The 27784-nt window shown below is 49.9% G+C and overlaps 3 protein-coding genes across 3 annotated transcripts; all 3 read left to right on the forward strand.

Annotated features, from left to right (window-relative positions):
• The first annotated feature begins 248 nt into the window (after positions 1–248).
• On the forward strand, positions 249–2642 carry HOXA11 (homeobox A11). Its single transcript, XM_072851454.1, has 2 exons — positions 249–915; positions 2410–2642. Exons 1-2 carry the CDS (start codon positions 249–251, stop codon positions 2640–2642), a joined length of 900 nt encoding a protein of 299 aa, XP_072707555.1.
• Positions 2643–12085: 9443 nt separating this feature from the next.
• HOXA10 (homeobox A10) lies at positions 12086–14556 on the forward strand. The gene is made up of 2 exons (XM_072851455.1): positions 12086–12899; positions 14282–14556. The coding sequence occupies exons 1-2, from the start codon at positions 12086–12088 to the stop codon at positions 14554–14556; spliced, it is 1089 nt and encodes a 362-aa protein (XP_072707556.1).
• A 6609-nt stretch (positions 14557–21165) lies between these two features.
• On the forward strand, positions 21166–23056 carry HOXA9 (homeobox A9). Its single transcript, XM_072851456.1, has 2 exons — positions 21166–21715; positions 22818–23056. The coding sequence occupies exons 1-2, from the start codon at positions 21166–21168 to the stop codon at positions 23054–23056; spliced, it is 789 nt and encodes a 262-aa protein (XP_072707557.1).
• The last annotated feature ends 4728 nt before the right edge of the window (positions 23057–27784 follow it).

A 27784-nucleotide genomic window follows, 5' to 3' on the forward strand; every position in this document is an offset into this window, starting at 1 on the left:
CCCCTAGGCGCCGGCGACGAGCTGTTGCTTCCCCCCGCGATGGCCACAAAGGGAGCGGGGCCCGGACCCGCCGCTCGTCAATGTCAACGTCGGGCCACGTGACCGCACCTCCCTGCCGCCGCCGGGGAGAGCTTTCCACGTCAGCTTACGTCTCCCCATCTCTTACTTCACGGATCTGCTTCAAAGAGGCAGCTGCGTTAGAGAATCATGTTAAGCTCAGCTAATGCGGAGAAGCCGAGGTAGCCCTAATGATGGATTTTGATGAGCGTGTTCCTTGTTCCTCTAACATGTATTTGCCAAGTTGTACTTACTACGTCTCGGGTCCTGATTTTTCCAGCCTCCCTTCTTTTTTGCCCCAGACCCCGTCTTCTCGCCCTATGACATACTCCTACTCCTCCAACCTACCCCAGGTCCAACCTGTGAGAGAAGTTACCTTCAGGGAATATGCCATTGATCCCTCCAGTAAATGGCACCCCAGGAACAATCTGCCCCACTGCTACTCCGCAGAGGAGATCATGCACAGAGACTGCTTGCCTGCCACCAACACTGCTAGCATGGGCGAGATGTTCGGCAAAAACACAGCTAACGTCTACCACCCCAGCACCAACGTCTCCTCCAATTTCTATAGCACGGTGGGCAGGAACGGGGTCCTACCCCAGGCTTTCGACCAGTTTTTCGAGACGGCTTATGGCACGGCGGAAAACCTGGCCTCGGCGGACTACTCGGTAGACAAGAGTGGCGAGAAGGCGCCGGCGGCCGCCGGGGCGGCGGCGGCGGCGGCAACTTCAAGTTCGGAGGGCGGCTGCGGCAGGGCGGCGGCGGCGGCGGCGGAGAAGGAGAGGCGGAGGCGGCCGGAGAGCAGCAGCAGCCCCGAGTCGTCTTCCGGCAACAATGAGGAGAAATCCGGCAGCTCCAGTACGTATAAAGGCAGCGCCCGAGCGCTTTTAGGAAAGGCAGCTTGAAATCTAGCGCACCGCCGCTGTTAAATTTTTATATGCTGTTTTATAAGCATATAAGGTTTATGAAGGGCCTTTAGATTTCCCCCAACAAAACTTTGTTATAAAAGGCGAGATCACGTGTTTAGTGCTGAAATTGGCCGTGAAATACCCACCGGGCAATGGATGCCTTAAAAAAAATTTTCTTTCTCCTTCCTCTTCTTTTTTTTTTTTTTTAATAATAATAAAAAAGAGCTCTGTGGTCAACTCTCGAAAATATAATAACGCACGGTCGGTGCCTGTAAATTCGGCAAAAAAAGGAGATCCCGACTCCTTTGATATCAATGTAATCCAGTGATTTTATAAAAGCCATGTGTTGCACCAGAAGTCTAGTTAGGAGCTGAATTCAAAGCCTTCGCCGTTTTAACGATTGCACTAGAATAGCGTTTAACAGATAAAGTAGCCGCCTGAACTGTAGCAATATATTAAAAGAAACAAATTAACCTAAAGCTGGCCTTTTTGTCTAAAGGAAGCCATTTTACTAAGGCACTGTGGCAATTACGTGTTGCCTTCTGTCCAACAGTTTGTTACTTACAATTGTTATTCAATCTGTCAAAGCCTGATTTTTTTATGTGGGCTTTTAAAAAGGCAAACCTAGTATACGGCTCGGGGAAAAAATACCTCGACAATGAACTGTACCAGAAAAGGAAGTTTTTAAAGGGATAGCAGCTACTTTTGATGTAAAGAGCTCCTGAACCTTGAGACCTTTTATATTCTGCTTAATGAACTTTAAAACCGTAATGGCTAATCGAGAGGAGAATACCTCGATGCGATGGAAAGCGTGCTTTAAAACAGCCGGCCGGGGGGGAATGAGGCGCCTCAGCCCCGGGCTCAGGGGCTTTTCCTCTGCTGGGGACGTAGCACCGGGATTAGTCTAGGGAGTGAGGGCGAGACCCGAGCGGGTACGGGCTGGGAGAGGGCTGGGCGCTGGGTCCCCCTGCCCGGTGCCGCGCTGCCTGCGGCAGGCAGCCAGGTGATGGCTGCTCGGCGGGCAGCTCCGTGTGCGCGGCGCCCGGCGGAGCAGCCTACAAAGGCTTTCCTCCAGCTCGTGAAATCCGCAGGAACCCCCCGCCACTAGCCCTTCCTCCGGCCGCCCTCCCCGCGGAGGCAGCGAGGCCGGATCCCCGCGTCTCGGCGGGGGTTTCGCCCTGCCCGCGGCCCGGGGCCGCGGCGCTGCGGGAGCCGGCGGGTCCCGGCGAGTCCCGGCGGGTCCCGGTCCCAGGCTGCCCTCACCCGCCAAGGCGGAGGGGCTGGCGCCCAGCCTCGGACCTGCCAACGCCGGCCTCAGAGCGGGCAAAACGCGTCTTTTCCATATTAATGTGTTTTGCTTGAGTGTGTCGTCCACCCCCCCCCTCAGCCCCCGCCGCCGGCCACCGCCGGGTCTCAAACGCTTCTGCCTTTTTTCACTCCACAGGTGGACAACGTACCCGTAAAAAGAGATGCCCATACACCAAATATCAGATTAGAGAGTTAGAAAGGGAATTCTTCTTCAGTGTCTACATAAACAAAGAGAAACGCCTCCAGCTCTCCCGAATGCTCAATCTGACCGACCGCCAAGTGAAAATATGGTTTCAGAACAGAAGAATGAAAGAAAAAAAAATTAACAGGGACCGATTACAATATTACTCAGCTAATCCACTACTTTAAAACTCATAGCGTTTTTCAAGACGAGATTAAATTCAGATTTCGCCCTTGACAAGGTCAAGCCACGGGGTTACGTGGAGGAAGGAGGTGTGTATCTGACGGGACTAGAAGAATCCAAGGTTTTACATACATGTAAACCTACTCTGGAACTTCAACGATGATTTTTATATATATATATATATATTTACATATCAACTGGAATCGATTTGCTTTTGACACACATGGCATCCATTTCTAAACGTGCACGTCACCTCTGAGTGCAAAATCCATACCTCTTACCTTTCCAGGCACTGCGGCTCACCCTGCTACCGCTCTCGGCAGGCACAGGCGGGGACGGCACCCCTCCGTCCCCGGACTCGCCCACCCCCGGCCCTCCCTCGCCCCTGTGCTGCTGCGGAACAGCTGTCTGGGGAGAGCCAGGTCGAGCTCAGGCAACCAGGACCACTGCAGAACATAAACTCTGAGGAATCATCTTTTGTCCTTCCTTAGGGGAAAATGGCTAGCTTAGAGGCAGTGCTCCCTCGCCCATGGGTTTGGAAGGAGAATTTAATGGGGGGACACACACAGAGGGAGAATTAAAGAGCGGGGGATGACATGCCTACACCTTCTCGAGGCCAACCGCGAGCAGTTGTAATGTGGATGTAGTGATGGGTACGATAGTGTTTCCTTTGGGGTGGGGGGTGGGGGGGGGAGAAAGAGAACTAAATGAAAGACTGAAATATTTACTTTAAGAATCAGGTATAAATTCGCCATATATCGTAAAGAAACAATCACTGAAAAAAAAAAAAAGATTTAGCAAATTTTAATTAGCTCTGGTTTTATTTATGACAACTGACTATGCGTTGCCATCTTTTCGGAGACAAATCATATTTAAATACTAAAAATAAAACGGCAAAGAAAGTGTGAATTTCAGCGTTTTAAAAGAAACAGCTCCATAAAGGAAACTAACCTTCTGGCTTCTGGCTCACAAACTTTCTTCAGGAAATACCTGTGGAGAACGACAGTTTAGCAAATACCACACAACACTTAATTGAAACTTGGAGTTGTGCAAGGCACTAACAGTGGATCATTAAAATAACTCGATCGCATGTTCGTTTAAAGGTGACTAGTGAGGAGTTTAAACAGAAGCCAAACAATGTAAATATGGTAATTTTGTTGTTGTCTACTTTAAATGTCACGAGCTCTACTTTGTCGCCCAGTCGACGTATGCAAAGAATGGAGAGTTGTTCGGAGTTATTTTAAATATCTATAAATATATATATTTCCCTGCAGGAACCAAAGCGTGAAAAAAAATGCAATTTAAAAAAGAAAAGAGAAAAAAAAGGAAAATATTTAAAATTCTATATCAGTTTACAAAGGATACGGTGTTCTATCGTTAAGGTAATTTGCTGTTGAGAATATGTGAATGTATATTTCATACAGGAACGGTGTTTTACAAGACTTGTAAATAATAATAAAAAAAAAACATGACCTATTTTGTTCGAATGCTTTCCCCCTCCCTGGTTTTTTTTTGGTCCTTTGGGGCTAACGGGTGTGGGATTTCTTTACATGTGCAACAAAGTGGTGATGAGAATGTTTTTTGATTAATAAATTTACTAAATGGATGTAATTTCTTTGACACAGTTCACAAAATGCAATATCTTTATAAGACATCACTGTTTTCAATATGTATCATCTATATGTATATACAGTTTTCTTTTAATATGCGAAAGTATTTGGTTGCATGTATACAGTGGAACAGCGCACAAGGAAAATAAAAAAATGGAAACTTTATATTTTTACTCTGGTGTTACATTACTGCATGTTCTTTTATCCAATATAACTCTGGGACCTGAAATTCCTTGTGACCTTGTTCAGTCTTTTGGGGCAAATTATTCTTCTTTTGTGAACTTCGCCGTTAAATCTTCTGCTCTGGAGTTAACAAGTGAACCTAGGCTTGTTCAAGCATCGCTTCAGCGGGTCAAGGAAAAGGAAAATGAAGTATGTTCATAGCTCGCTACATGTTAGGCCTTTTCCTTATCCTGCCAACGCCGGCAGCAGGGCAAGGTCCTGTGCTGGAGGGTTTGATGTGACATTGCTGTTTGCTCCCCACCACATGTGTCCAGGAGAACTGCTCGGGAAATGTTTGCGGTGTCAGTGTTGTTTGGGGCAGATTTTATAAGCCCGGCACCAAAGGCGAGGTCCAAGCCAGCCGGTGGATGTGGCCAGAAGCGTGAGAGCCTTAAGAAAATTGTCGTCTTTGAAAGAAAAATTAAAAAAAAATTCCGCATGGCAGTGTGGTGGAAATGGGCTGTTTGAAATTGTCCTTGATCTCCAAGGCAAGGAGAGGGTGGACTGAGGGGGCCGGTGGGGGGGGGGGTGAGGGGGAGGAGGGCTGGAGGGAGAAAGTTGGGGGGGGGGAGAAGAAAACCCCAAACCCCAAACAATAGCTGAGATAGGAATGTGTTTTGGGAAGAGTGTTTGAATCTTTAATGTCAACCCTAATCCTAATCAGGAGAAGAAAGTACATTCTGTTTTTGCATTGTTTACTGGCTTTGAACTTCTGTATTGCTTGGACATCACCCATAAACTTGAGGTGAAGGACTTACTGACTTTGGGCCTTTGTCGACAACCGCCACCCATCCAGACAACCTCTACCCAAAGGAAATGTTAAAAAGTGAGGGGGTAAAAGGGGATTTTGTCTGTTTGTTTGTTTGTCTAGTATGCAAGGGGGAATGCCAGTTTTTTAAAAGGAGAGGGACAGATGGACAGGCGGTGGAAGAGGGACAGAGGGACGGATGGAGAGCTGAATGGCAATGAAAGTTAAGCCAGCAAGCTTCCTTTCCTGGTTAAAAATTAACTGGCATTCATAGCCAATCCCAGAGACAGTTAAACCATGGAGTTTCTCTGGTCGGGGTTTTGATTTCCTAGCCCAATAAAATCGCATCCTCTGTGTTGCTGTGACAATGTGGCCATAAAAAGTGTCCGCGACTTGTCCGCTCGCCTATACGGAATGCATCGCTCTAAAGGCAACGGAGGTTCGCCCGGAGGTTTCTGCACCGGGAAGGTGAGCGGGCACTGCCCTCCCGCCACCGCCGTCGCCGTCCGCCCGCCCGCCCGCCCGCCGTCCTGCCGCGGGGCCCCGCGGCAGGACGGCGGGCGGGCGGGCGGGCGGACGGCGACGGCGGTTTGGGGGCTTCTTTGCCACAAGATGGCGATCTTCAGATCAATGTCAAAGCCGCCCGGGGCGAGGGGAGCAGCCCTGCAAAAAAAAAAAAACCAAAAAAACCTCTTGGCCTTTGTTCATTTCGCATCCCTGGAGCCGCACGGGTAATTATTGCACTTAGCGGGCTCCGCGTTACAAAAGCCGCTCGGGCTGCCGGGGGGGAAGGCGCTGGGGCTTCTCGGTGGAGTTAAAGTTTGCTAAAAATTAGGAAATGCGCGAAGGTAAGTGTTTTATACATCTTACCCTGCGTGGAGAGGGGCGAGGAGGGTGCGGCGATCGGAGTGGTACCTTGCGAGTGGGGTGGCCCCCGCCCCGACCACTGAGCACGGCGGAAAAGAACCGTAGGGAGGGGAAGCGGTGCAAAAAGTTGGTGATTATGATGCGAATAATATAGAAGGGACTTTCTAAGTTGCAGTTGACCTTTTATTTTCTCTTCGTGAAGTTTTGGCCAGCCGCGTGGAAAATCTACGTTATCTGGAAATATTTTTTTCAGAGCAACTTGTAGCTTTCTTCCAGTTATTAAAAAAATGGTAGCACTGGAAATATTATGAAACTTGACATTTATGTGTGGAACAGTAGGTGTCTTCAATCAAATAGATCTATGGCAACACAGACTGCAAATGACAGACAATTCTGACGGTCTTATTGGACTTGAACTGTAGTTTAGTTAGGGTCGTTTGGTAACTTTCAAGGGTAGTCTGCTTCCTCGCAGCTGGACACAGATTGCGGTAAACAAGTTTTGACACACTTATGCTAAAAACTATTCATGTGCTTGCATATGAAGTCAATGTTCATGCAAGACCAGATTTGGATTTCCTCTTTCTTTCTTTCTTTCTTTCTTTCTAAACCAGCACATGTGCTGTAAACAAACAATAGTCACACATTCTCATGTGCTCAGGGCTGCTCTGGGTTGTAGCTTTGAAACTCTATCCTCGCTACGAGTATCCCTAACTCCAGGTTACTTTTCTCGCCCATAAAATTTTCACATGTTTTTGTTATGTCTCCATTTGAGAAGGGCGGGAGGGAAGGTGGTATTATATGGAGGAGATACTGGTTTGGCTACATATTTTAATCCACGTGTTTCTCAGGAGAGGGTATACAATTTTTCAATATCTGCCCGGGAGAAAAAAAAAAAAAAGAAGGATCATTTTGTCCTTGCTCTCGTATGTAAAGTAATGTGCAACTTGCCTGCAGTATTCTTTAAGAACGCGCCCTTTAAAATTGTGCTTCCAGGGAACTGTTGCGAGTGTAGTTAAAAGCACATGCTCAGTCTGCAGAGAGCAGTTTTTAGATTATTATCGGAACCTATCGATTTCATCAAAGATGCTCCATTAAAAGCTGGGGGATGGTGATCTCTTTTGACCTCCCCTCGGCAGCGCCAGGACGTGAGAAGCCAGGTCTCGGGAAGGAGCAGGGCGATTTGAGGGTCCCTTTGCAACATTTCATTTTCCACCAGTCAAGTTAAACTCAGCATATTTGATCAAATATTTATTTTTCCCCTTGTTGTTTCCCTGCCCCATTCAATACTCGGCTGAATAAATCAAAGGGACCCCAGCAGCAGCTAAAGCGCCCTCTGGTTACCAATTGTTTACTGACGACCGCGGTCATAGGATAATATTTAAAAAAAACAAGCTTGTTTCTTACAATAACTGTTTATTATTTCACATGATTTGGGTTTGCATGTTTTGGAGGGAAGAGGCGAAGCCAATTCAGTGTCTACACTGTGTTTAATTAATCGTGTACTCAACTTCAGCTCACATACCACATCCAAACCCCTGGGAGGCTTTTTCATAAGCTCTTTGGGTTTGTGTTTTGTTGTCTTTTTTTTTTTTTTTGGTCACAATCTTTTCATTAAATGCTCTGAAATCGAAACTTCAGGCCAACGTGTGTGTCTGAGAGCCAAGCTATACCGCAACCACCAAAAAAGATATTTGTATATGCATCCAGATCTTATTTAAAGGAAAGACAGCTACAAAAAGGGGAGAAGGGATACAGTTTCAAATGCTTAATACAGCTGTGCGGCCCATCTCTCGCAATAGAAGGAGTTCACTTAAAAGACGGACTTGGGTCTGTAAGGTTTTCCCGACACAGATATAACCCGATACCGTTGTTTCTTCTGCACGGTGTTTGGGGCTCTCCGGACAATAGAAAGCCCCGTTGTTCTCGCCAGTGCCGAAGGAATGGCGAGGAGATAAAGCCCTAATGAATTGGTTTGGGTGTATTTTGTCCTGCCGCACACTAGAATTCGGAGCTCGTCAGAATTACTTGCAAAATATGTTCCTAATCCGAGTGAGTAAAACGATACACATATACTGTAAAACATAGTTAGGAGAACAAGCCTCCGGATGGCTGGAATAAAATTAAATCTCAGCCTAATTTTTAACAGGATAATCCTCAAAAACAAGCCACCACCACCCCCCCCAGCGCGAAAGAATTTCTAGTAAAGATAAAATTAGTGGGGCCGTCATTTGTCACCTAACGTGGCACAGACGCAGTTCCTAAACCTCCTGTTTGAAATCCGCCTTCTTTGGAGCAAATCCAGAAGGGAGGGGGAAAAAAAAAAAAAAAAAAAAGGAGGAATCTGGCACACACGCACGTTCCTGACAACTGACAGTTCCAATATGAAATAACTATACCCTGATTGCATTAATTTTTGGAGCTGCAGAAAATGTAATCCGCGGCTCTCCTCTCGGGCGGCGCATGCAGCCCTGCAGCAGGCTGCAAGGCCATTTACGTTCTCACAAATTGCAGTTTGCCCGTGTCTACAAATGAAAGCATATTTTAATTAGCTCGCAGAATGCGTCTCTGGATTAACAGTGCTGATCTTTTGGGTTATACGGGGCCAATAATAAAAAGATAAATCACGGTTTAACACGATACATTTTGAGATTTCCAGTTGGAGTTCGCTTAGGCTGAGCTGTCGGGTTTTATTTATTCCCTTTTTGTTTTTAATTTTAGTCCAGCCAATAAAACGGCTTAACGACGCTATTAATGCATCTATTATATTTTTCTTAGATCAATAAAGGTTTACTTTGACAGTGTTGTCTATGTACGCCATGAATTCAGATTCTTCGCGAAAGCACCTTCTCACCGGTTTTGATATTTATCAGAATTTTATTTGCTCGGTTTTATAGACCCTCGGATAGCTTTACTTACAGAAGTAGAATTAAAAAGAAAGTATTTCTCGTCCCCTGGCGTCCACAATATTCTTTAAAATTTCTTTTAAATAGGGGTTAAGCTCCAAGGGACACATTGTTAAGCGCTGGAAATGCAGTAGCTACACCCAGCGCATGCCAAATTAGCTCAGTTTAGTCAGAATTGACCATTATCTTTTATAGTTACGAATCAAGCGAACATTATTAGTTTTACTTCACTGGGTTTGATGATGCTGGTTACTATTTGCCTTGGCCTTGTTAGCGATTAAAGAAAGCGGAGATAATGCAACGCCGAGCTGAGTTCATGATCTAGACGGAGTCAGTGCCTTGACCATCAAACCGGCACCGTCCACCGCGACCCACGCACCGCACGGCCTTGCCGACGGCCGCTCCCGCAGGACCTGACACGGGGGGCAAAGCCCAGGCGCCTGCCACAAAACCTGGGAGAGGAGGCTACAGAAAACTTAAAACCTTCCAAACTGCCCCTGGCCTCCCTGCCTTTTGTCTGATTTCCCTGCATTAGCCTGCAGAGAGGGAGAAGCAGCCAACTCCTCTTTCCTCCGATGCATTTCGAGTCGTTTTATTCCGGCTGACGAGGATTGCAACGTACTTTTATAGGCCTTTCCCCTCCTTTAATCCAATTTTTTAAAGGGAGCTGCTTATTTTAAAAACAGCTTTGGAAGGATTTCAAGTGTTGCTCCTCGGTTCCGTATGGCTTTTAGGTTTGCAATCCATTTCTATTTAATTTGGCAAATGCAAAATAAACATACCGCAAGAGCGGACTTCCCCGGAGTAATTTTTATACCTGACTTGTGTAGAGAAATGTATTTGGAAGGCGGCGTTGAGGCTCACGTTTCATTTTATTTAGATCTGTATTTATAACGTTAAGCCTATTGATAATAGCCTTCCTGTACACCGGCCAATAAACCGGCGCCTTATGTGGTATTAATTTTGTTAGCAGTGATACGGCCCTCATAGGAATCTGATAAGGGTTTGTCCGTCGCACATTAACACATCGCGGGGTTACTCGGGTTGGGGAAACACAAACAATATTACAGGAGGAAATGCAGGGGAAAAAAAAAAAACTCGAAGGGTTTCTGTAGGCTGTGGCATCTACCCCTGTCACGGCATCCCACCGGCCGCTCAGAGGGAAGCCGCGCTCTGGTGCTCGCCCCATCACACCGGAAAAATCCCTCGCCGTTCCCTAATGGTTTGACGGGCGTTGCAAAGTCGTAGCAGCCTCCGCCCGCCCCGGCGCTTCCAGCGGGCGCGGAGGGAGGCTGGGCAGGGCCCCGCCGGCTGGGCTCGCCCGCGGGAAGGGACACTTGCCCCCCGCCGCAAGGAGGGACTGCTGCGGGGGAATGTCACGGTGTGGAAAAAGCATTTCCTCGTGGCAGGCGAGCGCTGCGGGACGAGACCACGTGGGGCTTGGCGGACCCGTGGGGCGGGGGGGAAGGGCCGCCCCAGCCCGTGCCCTGCGCAGCTCCCCGGGCGGTGTGAACCCCAAGGCTAGGCGCCGGGGACGCCGGGGACGCGGGGCGCCGGGGACGCGGGGCGCCGGGGGATGCGGGACGCCGGGGACGCGGGACGCCACTCCCGGCCGGCGGGCAGCGGCCTCCCGGGCACGGCAGCCGGGTGCCAGGGATCGGCCCTCGCCGGGGACGGCGCTGACGGCCGGCTGGCCGGCAGCCGCTCTCCCCCGCCCGCCCTGCTGGAAGCGGAGCCCGGTCGACCGCTGCTTCCCCGGTCAGAGTGCGGGAGAGGGGAGCGAGCCCCGCTCCTGAGGGATGGGCAGCGGGTACTGGGCAGCCCCAGATTCCTCTTGGACTAAAGAGCCCGCGGGCCAGGCAGTGAGGCGACTTCAAAATGGCATAAACGAGAGATGATTGAAGTGAAAGCAAGCCATCATCAAGCGATTCATTAGAAAATCTATCTGTCTCTCTGTCTGCGTCCCTGTCTGTCTGCTATCTGTCTGCTACCTCCGCCACAATTACATATTGACTGGACAGGGCTGTCTGGTATCTCAGGATTCATCTACTTACTCTCCTTTCTATTATTTAGTACATCGCTTGTGAAAGAGACGGTGCTTTTGAAGAGGCGAAAAGTGAATGGCCCAAATTGAGGGGGAGGGGGGGAGATATAAAAATGATCGCCCAAATATAAACACGTCAATAAACAGGGTGCGCAGCATCCTGCGAGTATCCATTTGAACTGCTCGCGTCTGGATTCTTTCTGTGGCATACGCCTGGCTTTATATTTTAAATGGTAATCAGACCTCGGGAAGAACCCAGCGTTAACTAAAGCATTAGGAGCTGCAACCGCACAATCAATCCTCCCAGAGTGGCATTGCTCCCTAAGAGGTTCTTCGGCGCAGCAGCGAGCATTTTATCTCCAGGAAATTTAAGCCCAGCCTGGCGTCGTGGCGGTGATGTTAGGCTGGAAGCAGCCCCCTTCCCCGGTAGTTTAACGCGAGAGGCACCAGGCCCCTTTACGGTTTCCAATGATCCGTGATAAACAATAACAGGTCTTTTATTTCTTAAAAAACGAGACAATCACATAAAATGAGCAGAGCCTGAGCATAAAACACCGGGCGAGCCGTGGCTTTATTAATTTCGTGAGACACATAGGCTGTGCAGGGAGGCGAGCAGGCATTGCCGCCGGAAAGCCCAAGAGCGGGGAGAGAGGAGTGATAGTAAAAGCTTCATCTGGACACGGCTTCAGCCTAGGTATAATAAACATCGGGACCGCCGGACTAGTTTATAGCGGTGCGTGTGATAAGAGGGGAGAAAAACTTGGAGCCAGTGCTAGCAAAGCCCGCTCCTTCCCCTTCCCGGGAGCGTGGCTCCCGCCCAGGCGCAGGCACTCGCCCATGTGGGCGAAGCGTGCGCGCCTGTGTGTATGGAAATCCATATTACACATTAATATACATCTATCTCCCAAATTCAGAGGTCGACCTGAGAGCAGCTCGGTGCATACGAAACCAGACGGGGAGGGGTTGCTGGGGAGGCCTGGGCTTCCATTGGCTGCAAGCGTCTGCCGTGGTGCGGGGGTATCTCTAATCATATTCAGCATGTTTTGCACAAGAAATGTCAGCCAGAAAGGGCTATCTGCTCCCTTCGCCAAATTATTCCACAACAATGTCATGCTCCGAGAGCCCGGCTGCAAACTCTTTTTTGGTAGACTCCTTGATCAGCTCGGGCAGAGGGGAAGCGGCGGGAGCAGGAGGCGGAGGCGGAGGCGGCTACTACCCCAACAGTGGTATCTACCTGCCACAAGCGTCCGATCTGTCCTACGGGCTGCAAAGCTGCGGACTTTTCCCCGTTTTGGGCAAACGCAATGAAGGTACTTCTCAAAGCATGGTCCCCAGCTCGCACCCCTACGTGTCAGGGATGGAAGTGTGGCTAGACCCCCCCCGGTCCTGTCGCATGGAAGAGCCGGAGAGCCAGCAGGCCACCTCGTGCTCCTTCGCTCCCAGCATTAAGGAGGAGAGCTCCTACTGCCTCTATGACTCAGAGAAATGCCCCAAGGGCTCGGCCGCCACAGACCTCGCTCCCTTCCCCCGGCTGAGCGCCGAGGTCAGCCCGGCCAACAGCGGCGGCGGGGTCCCCGTCCCGGGCTACTTCCGCCTCTCCCAGGCGTACGGCACCTCCAAGAGCTACGGCGCGGGGCCGGCCGGGGCGGCCCCCTTCCCTCCGCAGCCCCCCGGCCGCTTCCAGACGCCTCCATCTTTGCCTCCCGTCCCGGACGCGGGGAGGAAGGAGGACGAGGAGCGCTCCCCCAGCCCCTTGGCGTGCGTCTCCCAGAGGGAGGACGAGACTCAGGCTTCATCTTCCACCGCAGAGGAGCTCTCTCCGGCTCCGTCAGAGAGCAGCAAAGCCTCCCCCGAGAAAGAGCCCGTAGGTAAGCGAACGGTGATGGTGATGGTGGTGGTGATGATTTAGGAAAAAAAAAGGAGAAAAAGCAGCTGAGTATCGTAGTGGCATCGCGATGCGAAAGGAGGATCCCAGCTGCCCCGCGGGGCTGCCAAGAAGCGCTGCTCAGACTGACCTTCTGAACTTTGTAATATTCGGGCATGGGGTTGCCGTAAAAATTAATGTCCGTCCTATAGTTTAGAACCCTTAGAGCCTCCGCTCTGGGCAACTTTAGCCTGCATGCTGCTTAAACATATAGAAAAACAAGATCAATCTTTCCCCTGTGATGTGAAGGTGCCTACCAGATAACAGAGATGTTTGTAAAGCATCCAAAATAAGCAATAGGCAGTGCCAATAAATAAACCTATTAACGCGGTAAGTTATATTTTACGATCCAGAATGCTTTTCGGAATAACAGCCGCGCTGAAATGTGCCATCTATGAACTGCTATCAAATTAGGCTGATGAATGCACCGCGAATATCCTTCAGCGTCTACACTAGATAACAGGGTTGTTATTTATTCATTTGCTTATTTATTTCCCTTTCGGGTCCCCACGGCAAAAAAATAACTCCCCTTCCCTGGGCGGCAGACTTTTCAGGCGCTTCTCTCCGGCCGCATTTCGGAAGCCCTGTTATTCCTTCAGGCGCCCCGTTGGAAAATAATAAGATCAACACAAAAAAGAAAGCGGAAAACTACTAGAGAGCCAACCCCAAACCACGAACCACGCCGAGCCATCGAGGGATCGGTGTCACCTCTTTCCCAGCCGGTTCCACTGATAGGACTAAACACCCTGCAACGGGGGATTTTTAATATCTTCTTTTTTCTCCCCCGAAATGGTTGGAAAAGAGAAGGCCGGGGCGAAGCTCCCCGGGAAGGCAGGGGCTGGAGGCGGGGAGGCTCCGGCTCCCCAGCTCACCTTGTTTTCCGCCTCCAGAGCACACTCACAAAGTTCAGATCCGCAGGTTTTGGTTTTTCTCGGGAAGCAGGTGCCTGGTGGGGGGAAATAAGACTCCAGGCCATTCACCAAGCCGCCCCCCAGTAACGGTGGGCTCGGAGCGGCCGAGGGGGAGCGGGTAAAAGCCTGTTTTGGGGGGCCGGAGATGCACTGCCCGGCGGGGCACGCTGCCCCGCCGGAGGCTGCCCGGAGCTTTTTGAGCAGAGGCAGCTTTTCCCGGCCGGCTCCAGGGCCTTTGGGAAAGCGCTTTGAAGCTCTCGGTTCCCACAAGGACACCCCACATTCCAACTCCCCGCAGCTGGCGGAGCGAGGCCCCCCCCCGACACAGACAGAGATGCTCCTTCCACCCTCTCCCCCCCCAGCTCTTTGCCTCCTACCCGATGGTAACGTCCCTTTTTTACTTTCTCAAAACTAGGCAATTCAAAAGGAGAAAATGCAGCCAACTGGCTCACGGCAAAAAGTGGCAGAAAGAAACGGTGCCCCTATACCAAGCATCAAACTCTCGAGCTGGAAAAGGAGTTTCTATTCAATATGTACCTGACTCGTGAGCGTCGCCTAGAGATCAGCCGCACAGTCCACCTCACAGACAGACAAGTTAAAATCTGGTTTCAGAACCGCAGAATGAAACTGAAGAAAATGAACAGAGAGAATAGGATTCGGGAGCTCACAGCCAACTTTAATTTCTCTTGATGAACCTATAAACATATCTTTATGGTTTAAAGAGCCAGTGTCATTTTCCTAGGCTGTAGTCATCCGCACCTGTATGGATTAACGATTTTAGACGTTCTCAATATGTCCTTAACCTCTTAAGAGCTACTTGGGGGGGCGGGGGGGGGCGGACTAAAGCCACGCTAATGCACAAAATGCCGTGCGTGAACCTCCCCGCTTCCTTCAGCCTTCTCCGGGGCCGACTTGTTCCTTTAAGCTTTGAAACACAGAAATATCATTTCAGGAGCTGCAAATGTCTTTCCCCCCATGTGTCTCTCTGCGAAAAGTAAACAAGCTCGGTTCAAGGCGCATTAAATTATAAGCGGTGTAACTTGGACTGTACGTAGCTGCAGAATGAAGATATTTAAGCCTTGCCATATTTCTATATATTGGGAGCTTCCCCCCTTCTGTTTTCCTTTTCTGCCTCCCTCCCCCCTTTTTTTCCTTCGAAAAGCAGGACTTACAATAATGAAATGCAGGCATCCTTTAAAAGGGCTTCATGGGAACGGGTGTTAAGAGCGATTCTTTTTTTGCTTTACCTTAAAAGTCAGTATTACAGCTTTAAAATTGGCCAGGAAAATGAAATCTCTTCTCTTTAAAGGTATAAAAGAGTTCGTGTTGCTCATGGACTAAATTATGACACTTACCTCTGAATTTCTCTCGCTCTTTCTGGTTGTAGATATTTACTTAATGTAGTTTTGCTTAAATATGTGGAATTAGTGATTTTTTTTGTCTATAAATACCGTTACCGTTGGTAACGCATGACAAGCACACAGAAATTCCCCCTTGAGAAGAAAGTATTCACTTTTTCCTCACTAATTTCACTGAAAAGTATATATCCTGAACATCAGAAGGACTTTCTGAGCCAGAGTCTGAGATTGCGAGGGAGAATATGTGCGTCTTCCTTTATACTGTGAAGTTACATGCATTAAAGGGTCAAACATATAGGTGACAAAAATTTAAAAAGAGAAAAAAAAAGAAAGAAGGGGAAAAACTATAAATACAGATATGTATAAATGTCTATTATTATTAAAATGCCGATACTGTTTTAAGCAAATGCATTCTATCGTTATTATAAATGTTAGTTCTAGCTATATTTAGTTCTTACCTTAAATCGGAATAAATTAATATTGTAATGCTGCTGTGCGTGAAAAAGACGATGTTTATGTTCTCATAGAAGAATAAAAAACGGTGGAATGAATCCTTTTAATTTTACCTCTTTTTGTGACTGTTTATCCTCAGGTTCTACTTTATGTCTTCGAGAACTTTTACAACAGGAATAGTTGCCTAAACCCCCTGCAATTACTTTAGGAATCTATTTAAATATTACCTAGACGGTCGTAATTTGTCTGGGCCATATAGCGATGGTGCTCTAAGGTTTGTCGGCTTTTGTTCAGTTTTATGACTTGCTAGTATATCTGGATTGTTGCTGTCTTGAACGAGTGGTTTCAGTTGACTGAGGAGCTGCATAGACTGAGGAAGCAAATTACTATTTCTTGGGGGTAGGGAAACGATTTTTTTTTTATTTTAATCAAACACCTACAAGTGTGCGGAGATCTTTAACTCCAGAGGACGGTGACAAAATTCTAGCTTTATCTCAGGGCTGAGAAGAAATCGTAAAGGTGAGCGCATGGGGAGGGGGGGACCTCAACCTCGCCTCCCTGCCAGCGGGCCCCTCTAGACAAGGCTATTCCCTACCTGGCTGCATGTGGAAGAGCTTATTTCACCCAGGCTGCTTTTTTGCATCCTCCCATCCTTCCCTGCATGTTTAGCTCATAGAGTCTTGCACAAAGGGAAGGCAAAAGGAGGGCTGGGAGAAGAGCGAGAGGTAATGCTTCCTTGCAGGGTATGTGTATGCCGGGAGGAGGGGGGACAGACTTTGAACCCAGGCTTACTGGGAGCCGTTAGCTTTTCATGATGTAACATTGTCGTGCACGGCTTTTTTCTTCCCGATTGCATCTGCATGGAGCGGCGAAAGCTGCCCGGGGGGGAGGGGGATTGTTATTATATTTCTCTCTTGTTTTCATTAACCCACCCGAGGCTGGCCGGGGGGCGCGGAGGGGCGCCGGCGGGGCGGGCGGGCGGGCGAGAGGGATGTTTTAGTCACGTTTCTGGTTTTATTTTCGTAGCGGGATCCTTGCGTTAAAGACCACGGCAATGGGGAAAGTAATAATTAGCGCCTGAGAACTGCTCTGTGGTTTAGGTAGTTTCATGTTGTTGGGGCTCCACCTTTCTCTCTACAGCACGAAACTGCCTTAATTACTTCAGTTGATATCATCACCAGGTATGCTTGGTGCGAGGGTCCGTATGCCTGAAGAAATCTTAGCGCTGAAGTGATCTGTAGGCGTCAAGTCCCAATGCCATTGTTCCCCATCTGCAACGGAGCCTCCTTTGATTCCTCAGATAAACACGGCAGCCGAGGGGGGAAGCTTGACAAGTTCTTCAAGGTTAGCTAGCTCCTAAGCGAGTCCCTGCCTGCTTGCGGGATTTTAATATATCTCGTAGGCTGCATTCAAGGTCAGGTGCGTTTCTGCATTCTGCTCGGCCTGGGTCGAGCTCGGGGGGCGGGGGGGGGTGTGTGTTTTTATTTTTCTGCCTGGATTTATTAAAAACCAGGGAGGCAGAAGGCTGCCTGGGGGAGGGGGTGGGGAGAGATCAAGTCTGCCGGCCCCGCTCTGCGCACCATCGCGAACAAGGCCCCGGAGCGCGGGGCCCGCGGCCGGGCGGACCCCACCCGCGGCGGGGGTGCCCGGCCCCACCGGCGGCTCTCGCCCCCCGTGGGGCGTGGCTGGCGCCCGCCGGGGCCCCTCGCCGGGCTCCGCCAGCCCCGCGCCGCCGCCCGTCGGGCCCGCTCCGCCGGGGCTGCCCGGGGGCGCCGGCTGCACCGCAAGGCCTCGGTTACGATCACGATTGCGGCGCGGGCGCGGGTGCTCTCCGCGGCGGCGGAACGGGCAACAGCGACCTCTCCGGGCCCGCCGCCGCCGCCGCCGCCTTTTGTGTCCGCAGCGCGACCGCGGGCAGGGGCGGCCTCCCGCCGGGCCCTCCGCCCGGCAGCCAGCTCCGGCACGGCAGCGGAGCGGGGCACCCTCAAGCAGCGGAACGGCAGGCGGGGACAAGGGCAGAAAACTCGCTGGCTGGGGGGTGATTGCTATTTATTTTTTTAGTGACGGTGATTGTTTGTGCCTAAAAGAACCATTAACACCCCCCCCCCCCCTTACAAACTTTGTCGAAACTCCAGGCCGGGCTGCAGGAGCTCAGAGGAGTTCGGATAGCGGGTTCGGCTAGACCCACCCGAGCCGGTTCCTTACAGAAGGAGACGTCCTCGGCTGGGGCAGGAGCAGAGCTCCACGTCGCAGTCAAATTTAAGTGCTTGTGGCTGCCTCTACACACACCGTGCATCTGACGGGCTATCTGCTGCGTCTGTGTACATGCGAGGAGTGTATTTACAGTGTATATGTCTGTGCGTGCCTGTATGGCGTTTGCACATAGGTTTGCCTCTGCCCCCTATTTCCCGTTTGAATCGCATCATCCTGATTTTGGACTGCTTCCCCCAGATTCTGAACCATTTTTTCTCTCTGCTGTGCCAAAACACCTCTGTGCATTCGTAGCACCGGCGATTCCGTGAGTTGCAGTGGCAGGAAACCCTGGGAAAAGGCGATCCTGAACTTCCCGTTCAGGAGATATCGCCAACGCCCGCGGATTCCTGCTCCGCGCCCGCGTACGCTCAGCGCCTCCGCGGTGCGTGGCTAATGAAGCAGCGCTGGCATATGCCCCTGGCTTAAAAACTGACGGGGTCCTTCCTGTTGCAGCTGGGGGTAAAAGCCAGCGGAATGGGAGCTCTGCTAATTTGATGGTGCCGGGATGGAGGTCAAGGAGTATTTTTATTCTGGCACGATCGCTCCGGCGGTGCTTCATTCCTGTAAATTCCGATTTAATATCGCCATTTGATGTGAACGCCTATTTCTGCCCTGTCTGGGGTCTTTTGCCTCCGAGGGTGTAAGCCACCAAAACCTTATGTAATTTGCAAGGCAAATTGTACCAAGCCCACGCTGCCCCAGCTAGCCCTCGTGGCTTGTACGCAAAATGTACTTCGGGGAAAAATGGGTCTAAAAGGACAAAAAGAGAGGCGAATGCTCCAGCGTTCTTATCAGCAACGTGACCGCGTGAAAAATGTCTGTAATTATTCGCTGTATTTTATCTCTTGCTTTCTGTACACCCTCTCCTGCCGCTGGGATGCCGGCAGTGAACAAATGCAGAATTTTACAGGGAAATAAAAATGCAGGCACGTTCTTTTAAACGTTATTGTTATTGTTATTCATTTGCTATTATTTTTGGTGAGGAACCAAAAAAATGAAACCCGCTGCAAGTTGAGAACCCAAATTCGAATATAAACATTCAGGACTCCTGCAGCTAAGATTATTTTTTCTGAATGGAAAAAGGAAGTTCTACAATCACATTTCACCACAGCTGACTCTTAATAATAAATACAAATGACGTCGAGTTCCGTCTTTCCAGGAAAGAAATACAATTATTTTTTTCTATTACGGCGTGTCTATACAATGGCCACAAAAAATAGCGGAGGAGAGCTTTATTTGCATTTTTTAAATTGTTAGAAAATAATGGGCTCCTTGTCTGCGGAGATCTTGCAACTGTTCCGTAATTTTCGAACTGTAATGGGGGATAATAGTTTCATTATGGGCCTTTGTAATCCCGACTGGGGGAGAGAGCGTTGTTAAAACAGGATCTCTGTAAATTTTCGGATTAAACTGTTGGGAAGACATGAAAAGAAAAAGAAAGAGAGAAGGAGAGATGGGGAGAGAGAGAGGGAGAGGGAGAGAGACGGCCCACATAGCGATGTAAAACTAATTAGAACCACACTTTCGCATGCACAATATTTACACGTGATTTTAATTATTACTCAGCCGTCCCTACCATTTGCTGGGCTCTATTTTCAATAAAAGATATTTCGAGTAAATTGGGCCCCTCGCGGAGATTTTTCGTGCCCCCTGCATCCCACGGACCGCGCTCCTTCGCCAGCCACGGGGATAAACAGCGTGAGTGTCGGCCGGAGAGAAATCGGGGGGTCCCAGGCACGTTTGCACAGCGCTCAGCCGCGACTTTAATTCCTAACACTGGACTTGGATCTGGCCGCCTCTCACTCTCCCCCCGCGCACCCTCCCCTCCTTTGCGGAGGACCGTAACCCTCCGCTCGGTTTGCGATGCCGCTAGCGTGTGTCCTGCAGCCCAAGGAGGTGCCAGCAAAGAAATAACTGCATCTGCACATAAATTTGATTCACCAGAGTGCGGGACGGCCGACTGCGAGCGCCCCTTTGGTAGCCGCCCTGAGAAGCAGGGTGCCTCTCGGCAGCGGGGAGACGGGGCTTTTTCTTCCCCTTTCCCCCCGCTGCTTCCCTCCATCGTTAAGAATTAATCGTCGTGATAAATACCGCCGCCCGGCTCTGCCCGCGCTCCTTCCCTCCCGGCCAGGACGGCGGCTCCGCTCCGCGCCGCGCCGCTCCGCTCCGGTCCGGCCGCCGCCGCGCCGCCCAGCCCCGGCTCTTCTGCCCGGCCTGGCGAGGGGGTCCTCGGCCGCCGCGGGCCTGTCCAAGGGCAGGGGCGGGCGGGCGCGGCGGTGCGGCGGGGAGGACGAGGAGGGTGTTTCGGTCACGATGAGGAGGGTGTTTCGGTCACTGCCGCGCTCAGCCCGGCGGGGCGGGTGGTGAAGTGCAGCGCGGTGCGGGCCAGCCTGAAGAGCGAGCCAGCGCCTGCCCCGGTCCTCCTCCGGCCGGGCGGGGAGGGCCGGCCCGGCGGCGGAGTTTCGGGAAGGGGATACGTTGAATTTGACTTTCCGCGGCCAGCTCTGAGCCGAACGGAGCGGTATTATTTACAGTGAGTTCCCAAACTAAACACAATAGTATAATTTAACCTTTCCAAGCACTCGTAAATTTTTACTGCTGTGAAACACAGCGATGCAAATGAGCGCGCTCGTCGTTACAGACTTAATAACAACCCCGTGGCTCCCGAAACAATAACTCCTTATGAAATATAATAAATATATATTTAAATACAGTATACCGCAACTGCTATTTTGCTTTTTTTATTGCTTCAATTATTGTATAATTTTATGTGAAGGGCTCCGATCACAAGGGTGTGTTTTCTTTTTTCGCGGGGAACACGACCCACTGATGGGATGATTAATTATGATATAAAATAGTCCGCTTAAACGGGGGGGGGGGGAAGAGAGGAGAGAGAGGGAGAGAAAGAGGGAAGGGGGGGGCCGTAATACGGAACCCGATCTTTTAATCTCAGTTGGCCGCAATTAAAACAAACCCCGCCGTATAACTCCAATATCCCTTTGCATAAAAACATATGGCCTCGCTATAAAAATTATGGCTGGAAAACACTGACCCATTAATAGCCCGCGGACTGATTTATACTTTATTGTTCTGCTCCCCCGCCACGTGACCGGGGCAGCCAATGGGCGCCCGGGCTGCCCTCAACTTATTACTGACTCTACTTCTCCGCCAGCACCAAGTTGTTACGTGAAACCCGCAGCCCCGAACCGCGGCGGGTCCGCCGCCCGCGCCCGCCATGTCGGCTCCCGGGACCCTCAGCAACTACTACGTGGACTCCTTCCTGGTGCCGGAGGGGGACGAGCTGCCGGCGCCCCGCTACGCCCCCGCCCCGCTGGGGCCGCCGCCGCCGCGGCCGGCGGCGCTGGCCGAGCACCCCGAGCTGGCCCCCTGCAGCTTCCAGCCCAAGGCGCCCGTCTTCGGCCCCCCCTGGAGCCCCGCGCACCCCGCCGGCGCCAGCGGCGTCCCCGCCGTCTACCACCCCTACGCGCACCACCAGGCGCCCGTGGCACCGCCCGACGGCAGGTACATGCGTTCGTGGCTTGAGCCTGTGCCGGGCTCCTTGTCTTTCCCCGGGTTACCTACCGGCAGGCATTACGGCATTAAACCTGAACCGCTGGCGGCCAGGAGGGCTGACTGTACCACGTTTGACACTCACACTTTGTCTCTCTCTGATTATGCTTGTGGTTCTCCTCCAGTTGATAGGGATAAGCAAAGCCACGAAGGCGCATTCTCTGAAAGCAATGGAGAAAGTGAGGCAAACGGAGAGAAACCGCAGATCGATCCAAGTAAGTGGGACTGCGAGGGTAATGGACTTCAGGGCGCTGCGCCGCCGGCGGGGAGGTGTCGAGGCGCTGGGGCTAATTACGCGGCCGAGCACCGGCTGCTGCCGCCGCCGCCGCCGCCGCTCCGCTGGCCGGGCTCTGCCATCGGCAAAAGCCAGCGCTGCCTTTCGCAGGCTCGAACGGCACCTAGGATGGCTCGGGCTTTCCAGGCTGAAGGGAAAACAAAAACCCACCCTACAACTGCAACGTAAAGAAAAAAATAAGAGAAAGGCAAAACCCGCCCGCCCCCGCCCCAGCCGCCCCCGCCAGCTCAGCAGGACGTGCTCGCATCCCCCTGCCCCGCCGCGCTCCCAGCCGTGGGCAAGCGCCGGGGAGAGGGTGCCTAGGAAGCACTGGATGCGAATCTAATATTTTTGAGGCGGCTGGCAGGCCTGGGCGGCTTTTGCGGTGCTGAGAGCAGAAACCTCGCCGTTGACTTGGCCTCCCCCCCCTCCCGTCTCCTCGGTGGAAAACCCCGGGCTAGATGCTCCCAGGGCTGCGGGACTGGTGGCAGAGCGCCTCGGGATTGCTGTCGCGATTAACGCTGTGCGAATAAGCGTCCTAAGCGGGCGAGGTTTTAATCATGCCAGCTGCAGACTGACTCGCCAGCTCCCTGGGTCTTGCCAGTGATGACACGGGAGAAGGTCGAAATTAAAAAGTGAAACAATTTCGATGACATGTTGGTCTGGCTGGTCATCCCCGGGCTGGCAGTTTGAGGGGGTGTGTGCGTGGGGAGGCCAGGAAGGAGAGAGGGAGCTAGCAGAGAGGGAGAGAGAGTGTGGAGGAGAAAGAATATTTTAAAATCGCATCCTACAAACAATAAAAAAGGCGAGGGGAGGCGGGGGCGGCGGGGCTTTGCCTCCTGTGGTTGCGTGTGACCTCTCCATGCGTCTGTATTTTGGAGTCCATTGTGCCTCACCATACTCTGTGCCTGGGGAAATGAGAGCCACGTCCTAAACCCCAATATCGGGACACCTACGCGGCTGGTCCCGCGTGGGTCTCCCTCCCCAGCCCCCTCTCTCCCCGCCCCCCCGAGCCTGAACTTCTCCCGTTGTTTCCGTTATAGATAATCCAGCTGCAAACTGGCTCCACGCAAGGTCCACCAGGAAAAAGCGATGCCCTTACACCAAGCATCAGACACTGGAACTGGAGAAGGAGTTTCTTTTCAACATGTATCTCACTAGGGACCGTAGATACGAGGTGGCCAGACTCCTCAATTTAACTGAGAGACAAGTGAAAATCTGGTTTCAGAACAGGAGGATGAAAATGAAGAAAATCAACAAAGACCGAGCGAAGGACGAATGATGGTGACAGGCGGGTTAAATTGAAAATGCATAAAGTAAAAAAAAAAAAAAAAAAAGAAAAAAGTTTAAAAAACCCAAAAAAATCCTCCCCTCGAGCCCTGCCATGCAATGCGTCTGGGTCCAGGCCTCATTTTTTTCTCATGGCAAGTTCTGATTATGATTGTACCTTGATTGTCACAGAGGCCAGTTTGCCAGGAGAGGTACAGTAAGACTTTTAATTTTCTAATAGGAAAGAAAAAGGGGGCATTAGCACGAAAAGGCTATTTAGCTGGCTTGTATAAATCTACCTGTTTCTTCACTTATGGAAAGAATAAAGAAAAAAAAAGAATAAAGAAAAAAACTACCTTTTCATAATGCACAACTATTTACGGACTGTATAGTTTAGTCTACGTAGTTAATTTTATTCGCTCTTTGCGCGGCAGAGAGATCTCTGCTCTAATACTTGAACACTGTGTTTTATTGTGGTAATTATGTTTGTGACTCAATTTATGTGCTTGGGTGCTGTACCGGATGTAATGGTGTAAGCTAGAATTCAATTTGAACTCAGGTTGTTTATTATAAAAATTGCATAGAGTATAGCTCTGTAGTGTATTAAGTCTTTTCTGTATAATTAGACAGTTAACCTTTGATTGTAAAATATATATTATATATATCCCAATGCAAAACAAAAAAAAAAAAAGTAGAAAAAAAGTTCGTCCGGGATGTCTGGGAATTACGGTTCTCAAAATATTGAAGCAAGTCATTTTAGTATGCACAGTCGATAAATATATAGTACTGTCTTTGTCGGTTGTATATATAATCTATATATTAAAAAAAGTAAATAAACAGACTAGCTTAAATATTGTTTTTGCACCAGTGAGCAGTTATCAGATTTCGGAGCTATACGTATATGTGAAAAGGGTAACTACCTATGGTTTACGTTTTAATTTTAATCGAATGATTTGATGATTATTGTAATGAAGGTTAATTTTATTGATAATAAATTATACACTATAAAAACCTACATTTGGTTATTGTAAATTTGTATCGATTAAAAAAAATAAATCTGGGAAGTTATGTTGATGCAGAACGTACACTGTCTATTTTGAAATAGTTACCTCATGGCCTACTGACCAAATCGTTGTGTTGAAATGATATTTAACTTTTTGCCAAATAAAATATATTGATTCTTTTATATTTTGTGATGTTTTAACATTATTAAGGAGGGGTTCTTCCACAGCACACGGAATCTCACCAGCAGGAGCGGCAGGGCTAGGGCAGCCACGGAGGCGAGGCGAGTGGCGGTTTTATTTCTGAGCCAAGGCAAAGCCTGGGTTCTATAAACGCAGACGCCAGGTGATGAAAATGTGGGCTTATTTTCGTCCTAAATGGGCAGATTCGGGTCCTCAATGCCGTTGCTTCGCTGAGAAGAGGCGCGGCTCCCCCTTCCCGGATAGAATTTGGTAAGCTGGCGCTTGGCGGGGCGAGGAGGGAGCCCCTTGGCATGGCAGCGGGGCACAGCCCCGAGTTCAGGCGGTTTTCATACATTCTCCTGGCGGGGCGGGGGGATTGAGGACCAAACCAAAATGTCCGACGTTCTTCGGTGCGGGGAATAATGTAAATCAGCTCAGACAGCGACATTTAAGCTGAGATGGTTAATTAGCCTGTACCAGAAAATGTCCAGCACTAAGTGTGCTGCAACAAGCTTTGTGAGAAGGCTCGCCTTTCTAGCGCATTCATTTTAAATTCCCTTCTAGAGATAATTGCCCATGCAAAATACGTTATTTCAAACGTCACCAATTTTTTCCTTCCCCTGCCTTCACGTTTGGGATTTTTTTCCTTCCTTTTAAATGTCCCGTGGCAAATAAAAACAACCCCTTGCATTTTACTAGTGCCCCAGATTATATATGTATGTACGGATAGATATAGATACAGATAAAATTTTACTGACAATTATGGTAGAATTTATGGTGTCAATTTTACTCGCTGATTTAGCCGAAGGAAAGAGCTGGGCTGGCAGCAGGCTAGAGCAGAGAAGACAAAATAGGATTTGTTTTTAAAAACAGAAAGAAGGTTTCTTTGGAGTGGAAGATTTCCACACACACCCCCATTGCACCCACCCCTCCCCCGCCGCCCCAAGCCAAACCAAGCTCAGCAACAAAAGAAAATAGCGAAGTCTGTGAGCTTGTTGAAATTTACCCTTGTTTTGGGCGGACATCTTACTGCTCAGAGTAGATATCCTCCATAATATGAGCCGCAGCACACTCCTGCGCCGCACCGACCCTTGTTTGCAAATACGTCGAGTAACAATAAAAGCCTTCTTGTTTTACGGAGGTACACTTACATATATATATATGTATTTAAAGCAAAATAAGACGGAACACAGTTATGGTCTTGGCAGAAGTTGTTGTTAGGAAAATTCAGAGCCATACAGTGCAATAAAAGAAAATGACTGCTGTAACCGTTTATGGGGTGTAAAACGCTGCAGGGCTGAAGACAAAACTTAGGGAGCCGGCAAGAAGTCTACAGATGTGCAGAACTGCGGGAAGAAAAAAAAATGCTTTCGGCTTCACCTTAAAAAAAAAAAAAAAGAAAAAAAAGGAAAGAAATCCGGGGTAAAATTTGATGAGTTCTAATTAGCAAAAGGGAGCTCGTTCTGGCGTGCACGCACACAAAAAGCCCCTAATTGATCCCTGAGCCAGTATTTGGGGATGCTGGGACGCCCTCTGTTGTTGCAGACAGAGGCAACTTCAAAGAATCAGCATTAAGAGTGTGTAATAAATGACGGGTCTGCAAACTGTCTGGAATTCGGCTCTTAATGAGTTTACAACTGTCCAGCCACAATTAAGATTTTCTACAAAAGCCTTTTCATTTGTTTTGTCTGGCTGTTTTAGATAAAGCGGGCGAGCGGAAATAACAACCTTTTATTGGCCTTCCCCTGCTTAAATCCAGGCTGGGAGGTGGACATTTATCTTCCCCTGCGCTGGCGGGCAGAGGCGCTTGGCTCCGCGGGTCCGGGGCGGCGGCGGCGGCGGCGGGGGCGGCGGTGGCGGCCGGGCGCCGGCAGGTGGCGCTGTGAGCCCGCGAAAGAGCGCGCGCCCGCCCGCCCGCCATCAAGCGCTCGGCCGCCTCCCCGAAAGCTCCTAAAATGTCGACTTTGTGGGAGCATAACTGGGGCTGGAACCGCTGGTTTGGTTGCAACAAAGGCCGGTGGGGTTGGGGTTTTTTTCCCCCGCCTTATCCCGGGAGTACGGTGAGGGACGCCCCGCTGCCAGCGGGCGCGGTTAGGGTGGCGGCTACCGCCTGGCCGCGTTCGGTGCTCTCATGGCAAAAGTAAAGCTTGCTCTGCACCAAGGACATACGCTGCATTCACTATTCTCAAAACACCGGGGCATTTTCTACTAGCTAATAGAGAGGTATGGAGCCCTGGCACTGACCTGCCAGCTCCTCTTTCCCTCGCCCCAAATCTTCGCCCTTCTCTGGCGAAGCTCTGAGCCTGCAAACAGGCTGTCCTGATCTCCCGAAGGGCTGGTGAGACATGAAATATTTGGAGGAAGGGGGAATCGAAGGGTTGGGGCAGGATGGCAAAGGCTCTCCCCGGATCAGCCCGGGAGGAGACACCCCGAAGGGCTTCGCCCTCGGAGCGGGGGCCGAAGCGACGGGCTTTGCAGTGCCCCTCTCCTCCCCGCGTGGTTGGAGACGCGGCCGTGCGCGGACACGGCAGCGCCGCAAACCTCTCGTTTGAAAATTATTTACCGGCGAGTGCCATTCCTCAACAGCTGCCTTTGATAGAAATAAAAAGCCCTGCTTGTGTCCCCAGCAATTTTAGCTCTGTGGGACCCGTTGTAATGATAAGATACAGATGCGAGCAGGCTGATGCTCTGCAAACTTGACGTGTCTCTCAAAGTCATTCCTAACTTCTCCTCGCCTTCTGTTTTGATTTCCTCCAGTCGTTTTCGTATTTCTTTCCTTTTTGCTTTTGTTGGCTTTCGTGTTTTGAGAATGAGGCTTAATGGGGAACCGTAGAGTATTTTCAGATGGCAGTTGCCAAAAGAGAGGGGAGAAAAGTAATTGGAAGGAAAATAAAGGCAGGAGGAAAGGAAGCATAAAATGTGGGCTGAAGTATGAACGTTGTATTTTTCAAGTTTAAGCCAGACAACTAAACAAATCGCTGCAGAGTACTCCGTAACAGAACTAGTTTCTCTGCATTTTATTTACATTTCCTTAAATCAAAGCCAATCTCCTTATATCGAAATTCAGCATCGGGAAAGAATGTGAGCACTGAGATATTTTTACCCCGCACTGTTTCAAAGATTTAATTCTTTCTAGGGATAAAGAGTAACAGCCACTCCCTGCTTTCTAACAAGAGCCTTCCTATCAAATGTTTGTCTACACTGGCATTGCTAAAACTTATTATGATTAATTATTTTTTTCCTTGGGCAGTGAAATTATCTTGAAATTAAAAAGTGTTTATGCGTCGTCATACTAAGTAATAACTTGGCACAGTGCTCTCCATTATAATAGCGGGTAAATTACGGCAAGAACAGATTCCAAAACAACAAAATCCTCCCTAGGATGAACCACATCAAGATACTGCTTAATACACAAGCCATAACCGTGTAGTGCTCCCAGGTCGCTTATAACTTATGAGGACCGTTTTATCACTACCTTTTCCTTCCCGGAAAAGCTCAGAAGGCGAAGAGAGCTAGCCCAGAGCTCACAATAATAAAAAAAAATAAATACAATGAAT

This window comes from Ciconia boyciana, chromosome 2 (assembly GCF_034638445.1).
Source record: "Ciconia boyciana chromosome 2, ASM3463844v1, whole genome shotgun sequence".
Taxonomy (NCBI): domain Eukaryota; kingdom Metazoa; phylum Chordata; class Aves; order Ciconiiformes; family Ciconiidae; genus Ciconia; species Ciconia boyciana.

Coding starts and splice junctions, on each gene's coding strand:
- HOXA10 (XM_072851455.1), top strand. CDS start 12,086: ATGTCAGCCAGAAAGGGCTATCTGCTCCCTTCGCCAAATTATTCCACA. Junction 12,900..14,281: donor CCCCGAGAAAGAGCCCGTAG/GTAAGCGAACGG, acceptor TCTCAAAACTAG/GCAATTCAAAAGGAGAAAAT.
- HOXA9 (XM_072851456.1), top strand. CDS start 21,166: ATGTCGGCTCCCGGGACCCTCAGCAACTACTACGTGGACTCCTTCCTG. Junction 21,716..22,817: donor GAAACCGCAGATCGATCCAA/GTAAGTGGGACT, acceptor TTTCCGTTATAG/ATAATCCAGCTGCAAACTGG.
- HOXA11 (XM_072851454.1), top strand. CDS start 249: ATGATGGATTTTGATGAGCGTGTTCCTTGTTCCTCTAACATGTATTTG. Junction 916..2,409: donor GGAGAAATCCGGCAGCTCCA/GTACGTATAAAG, acceptor TTCACTCCACAG/GTGGACAACGTACCCGTAAA.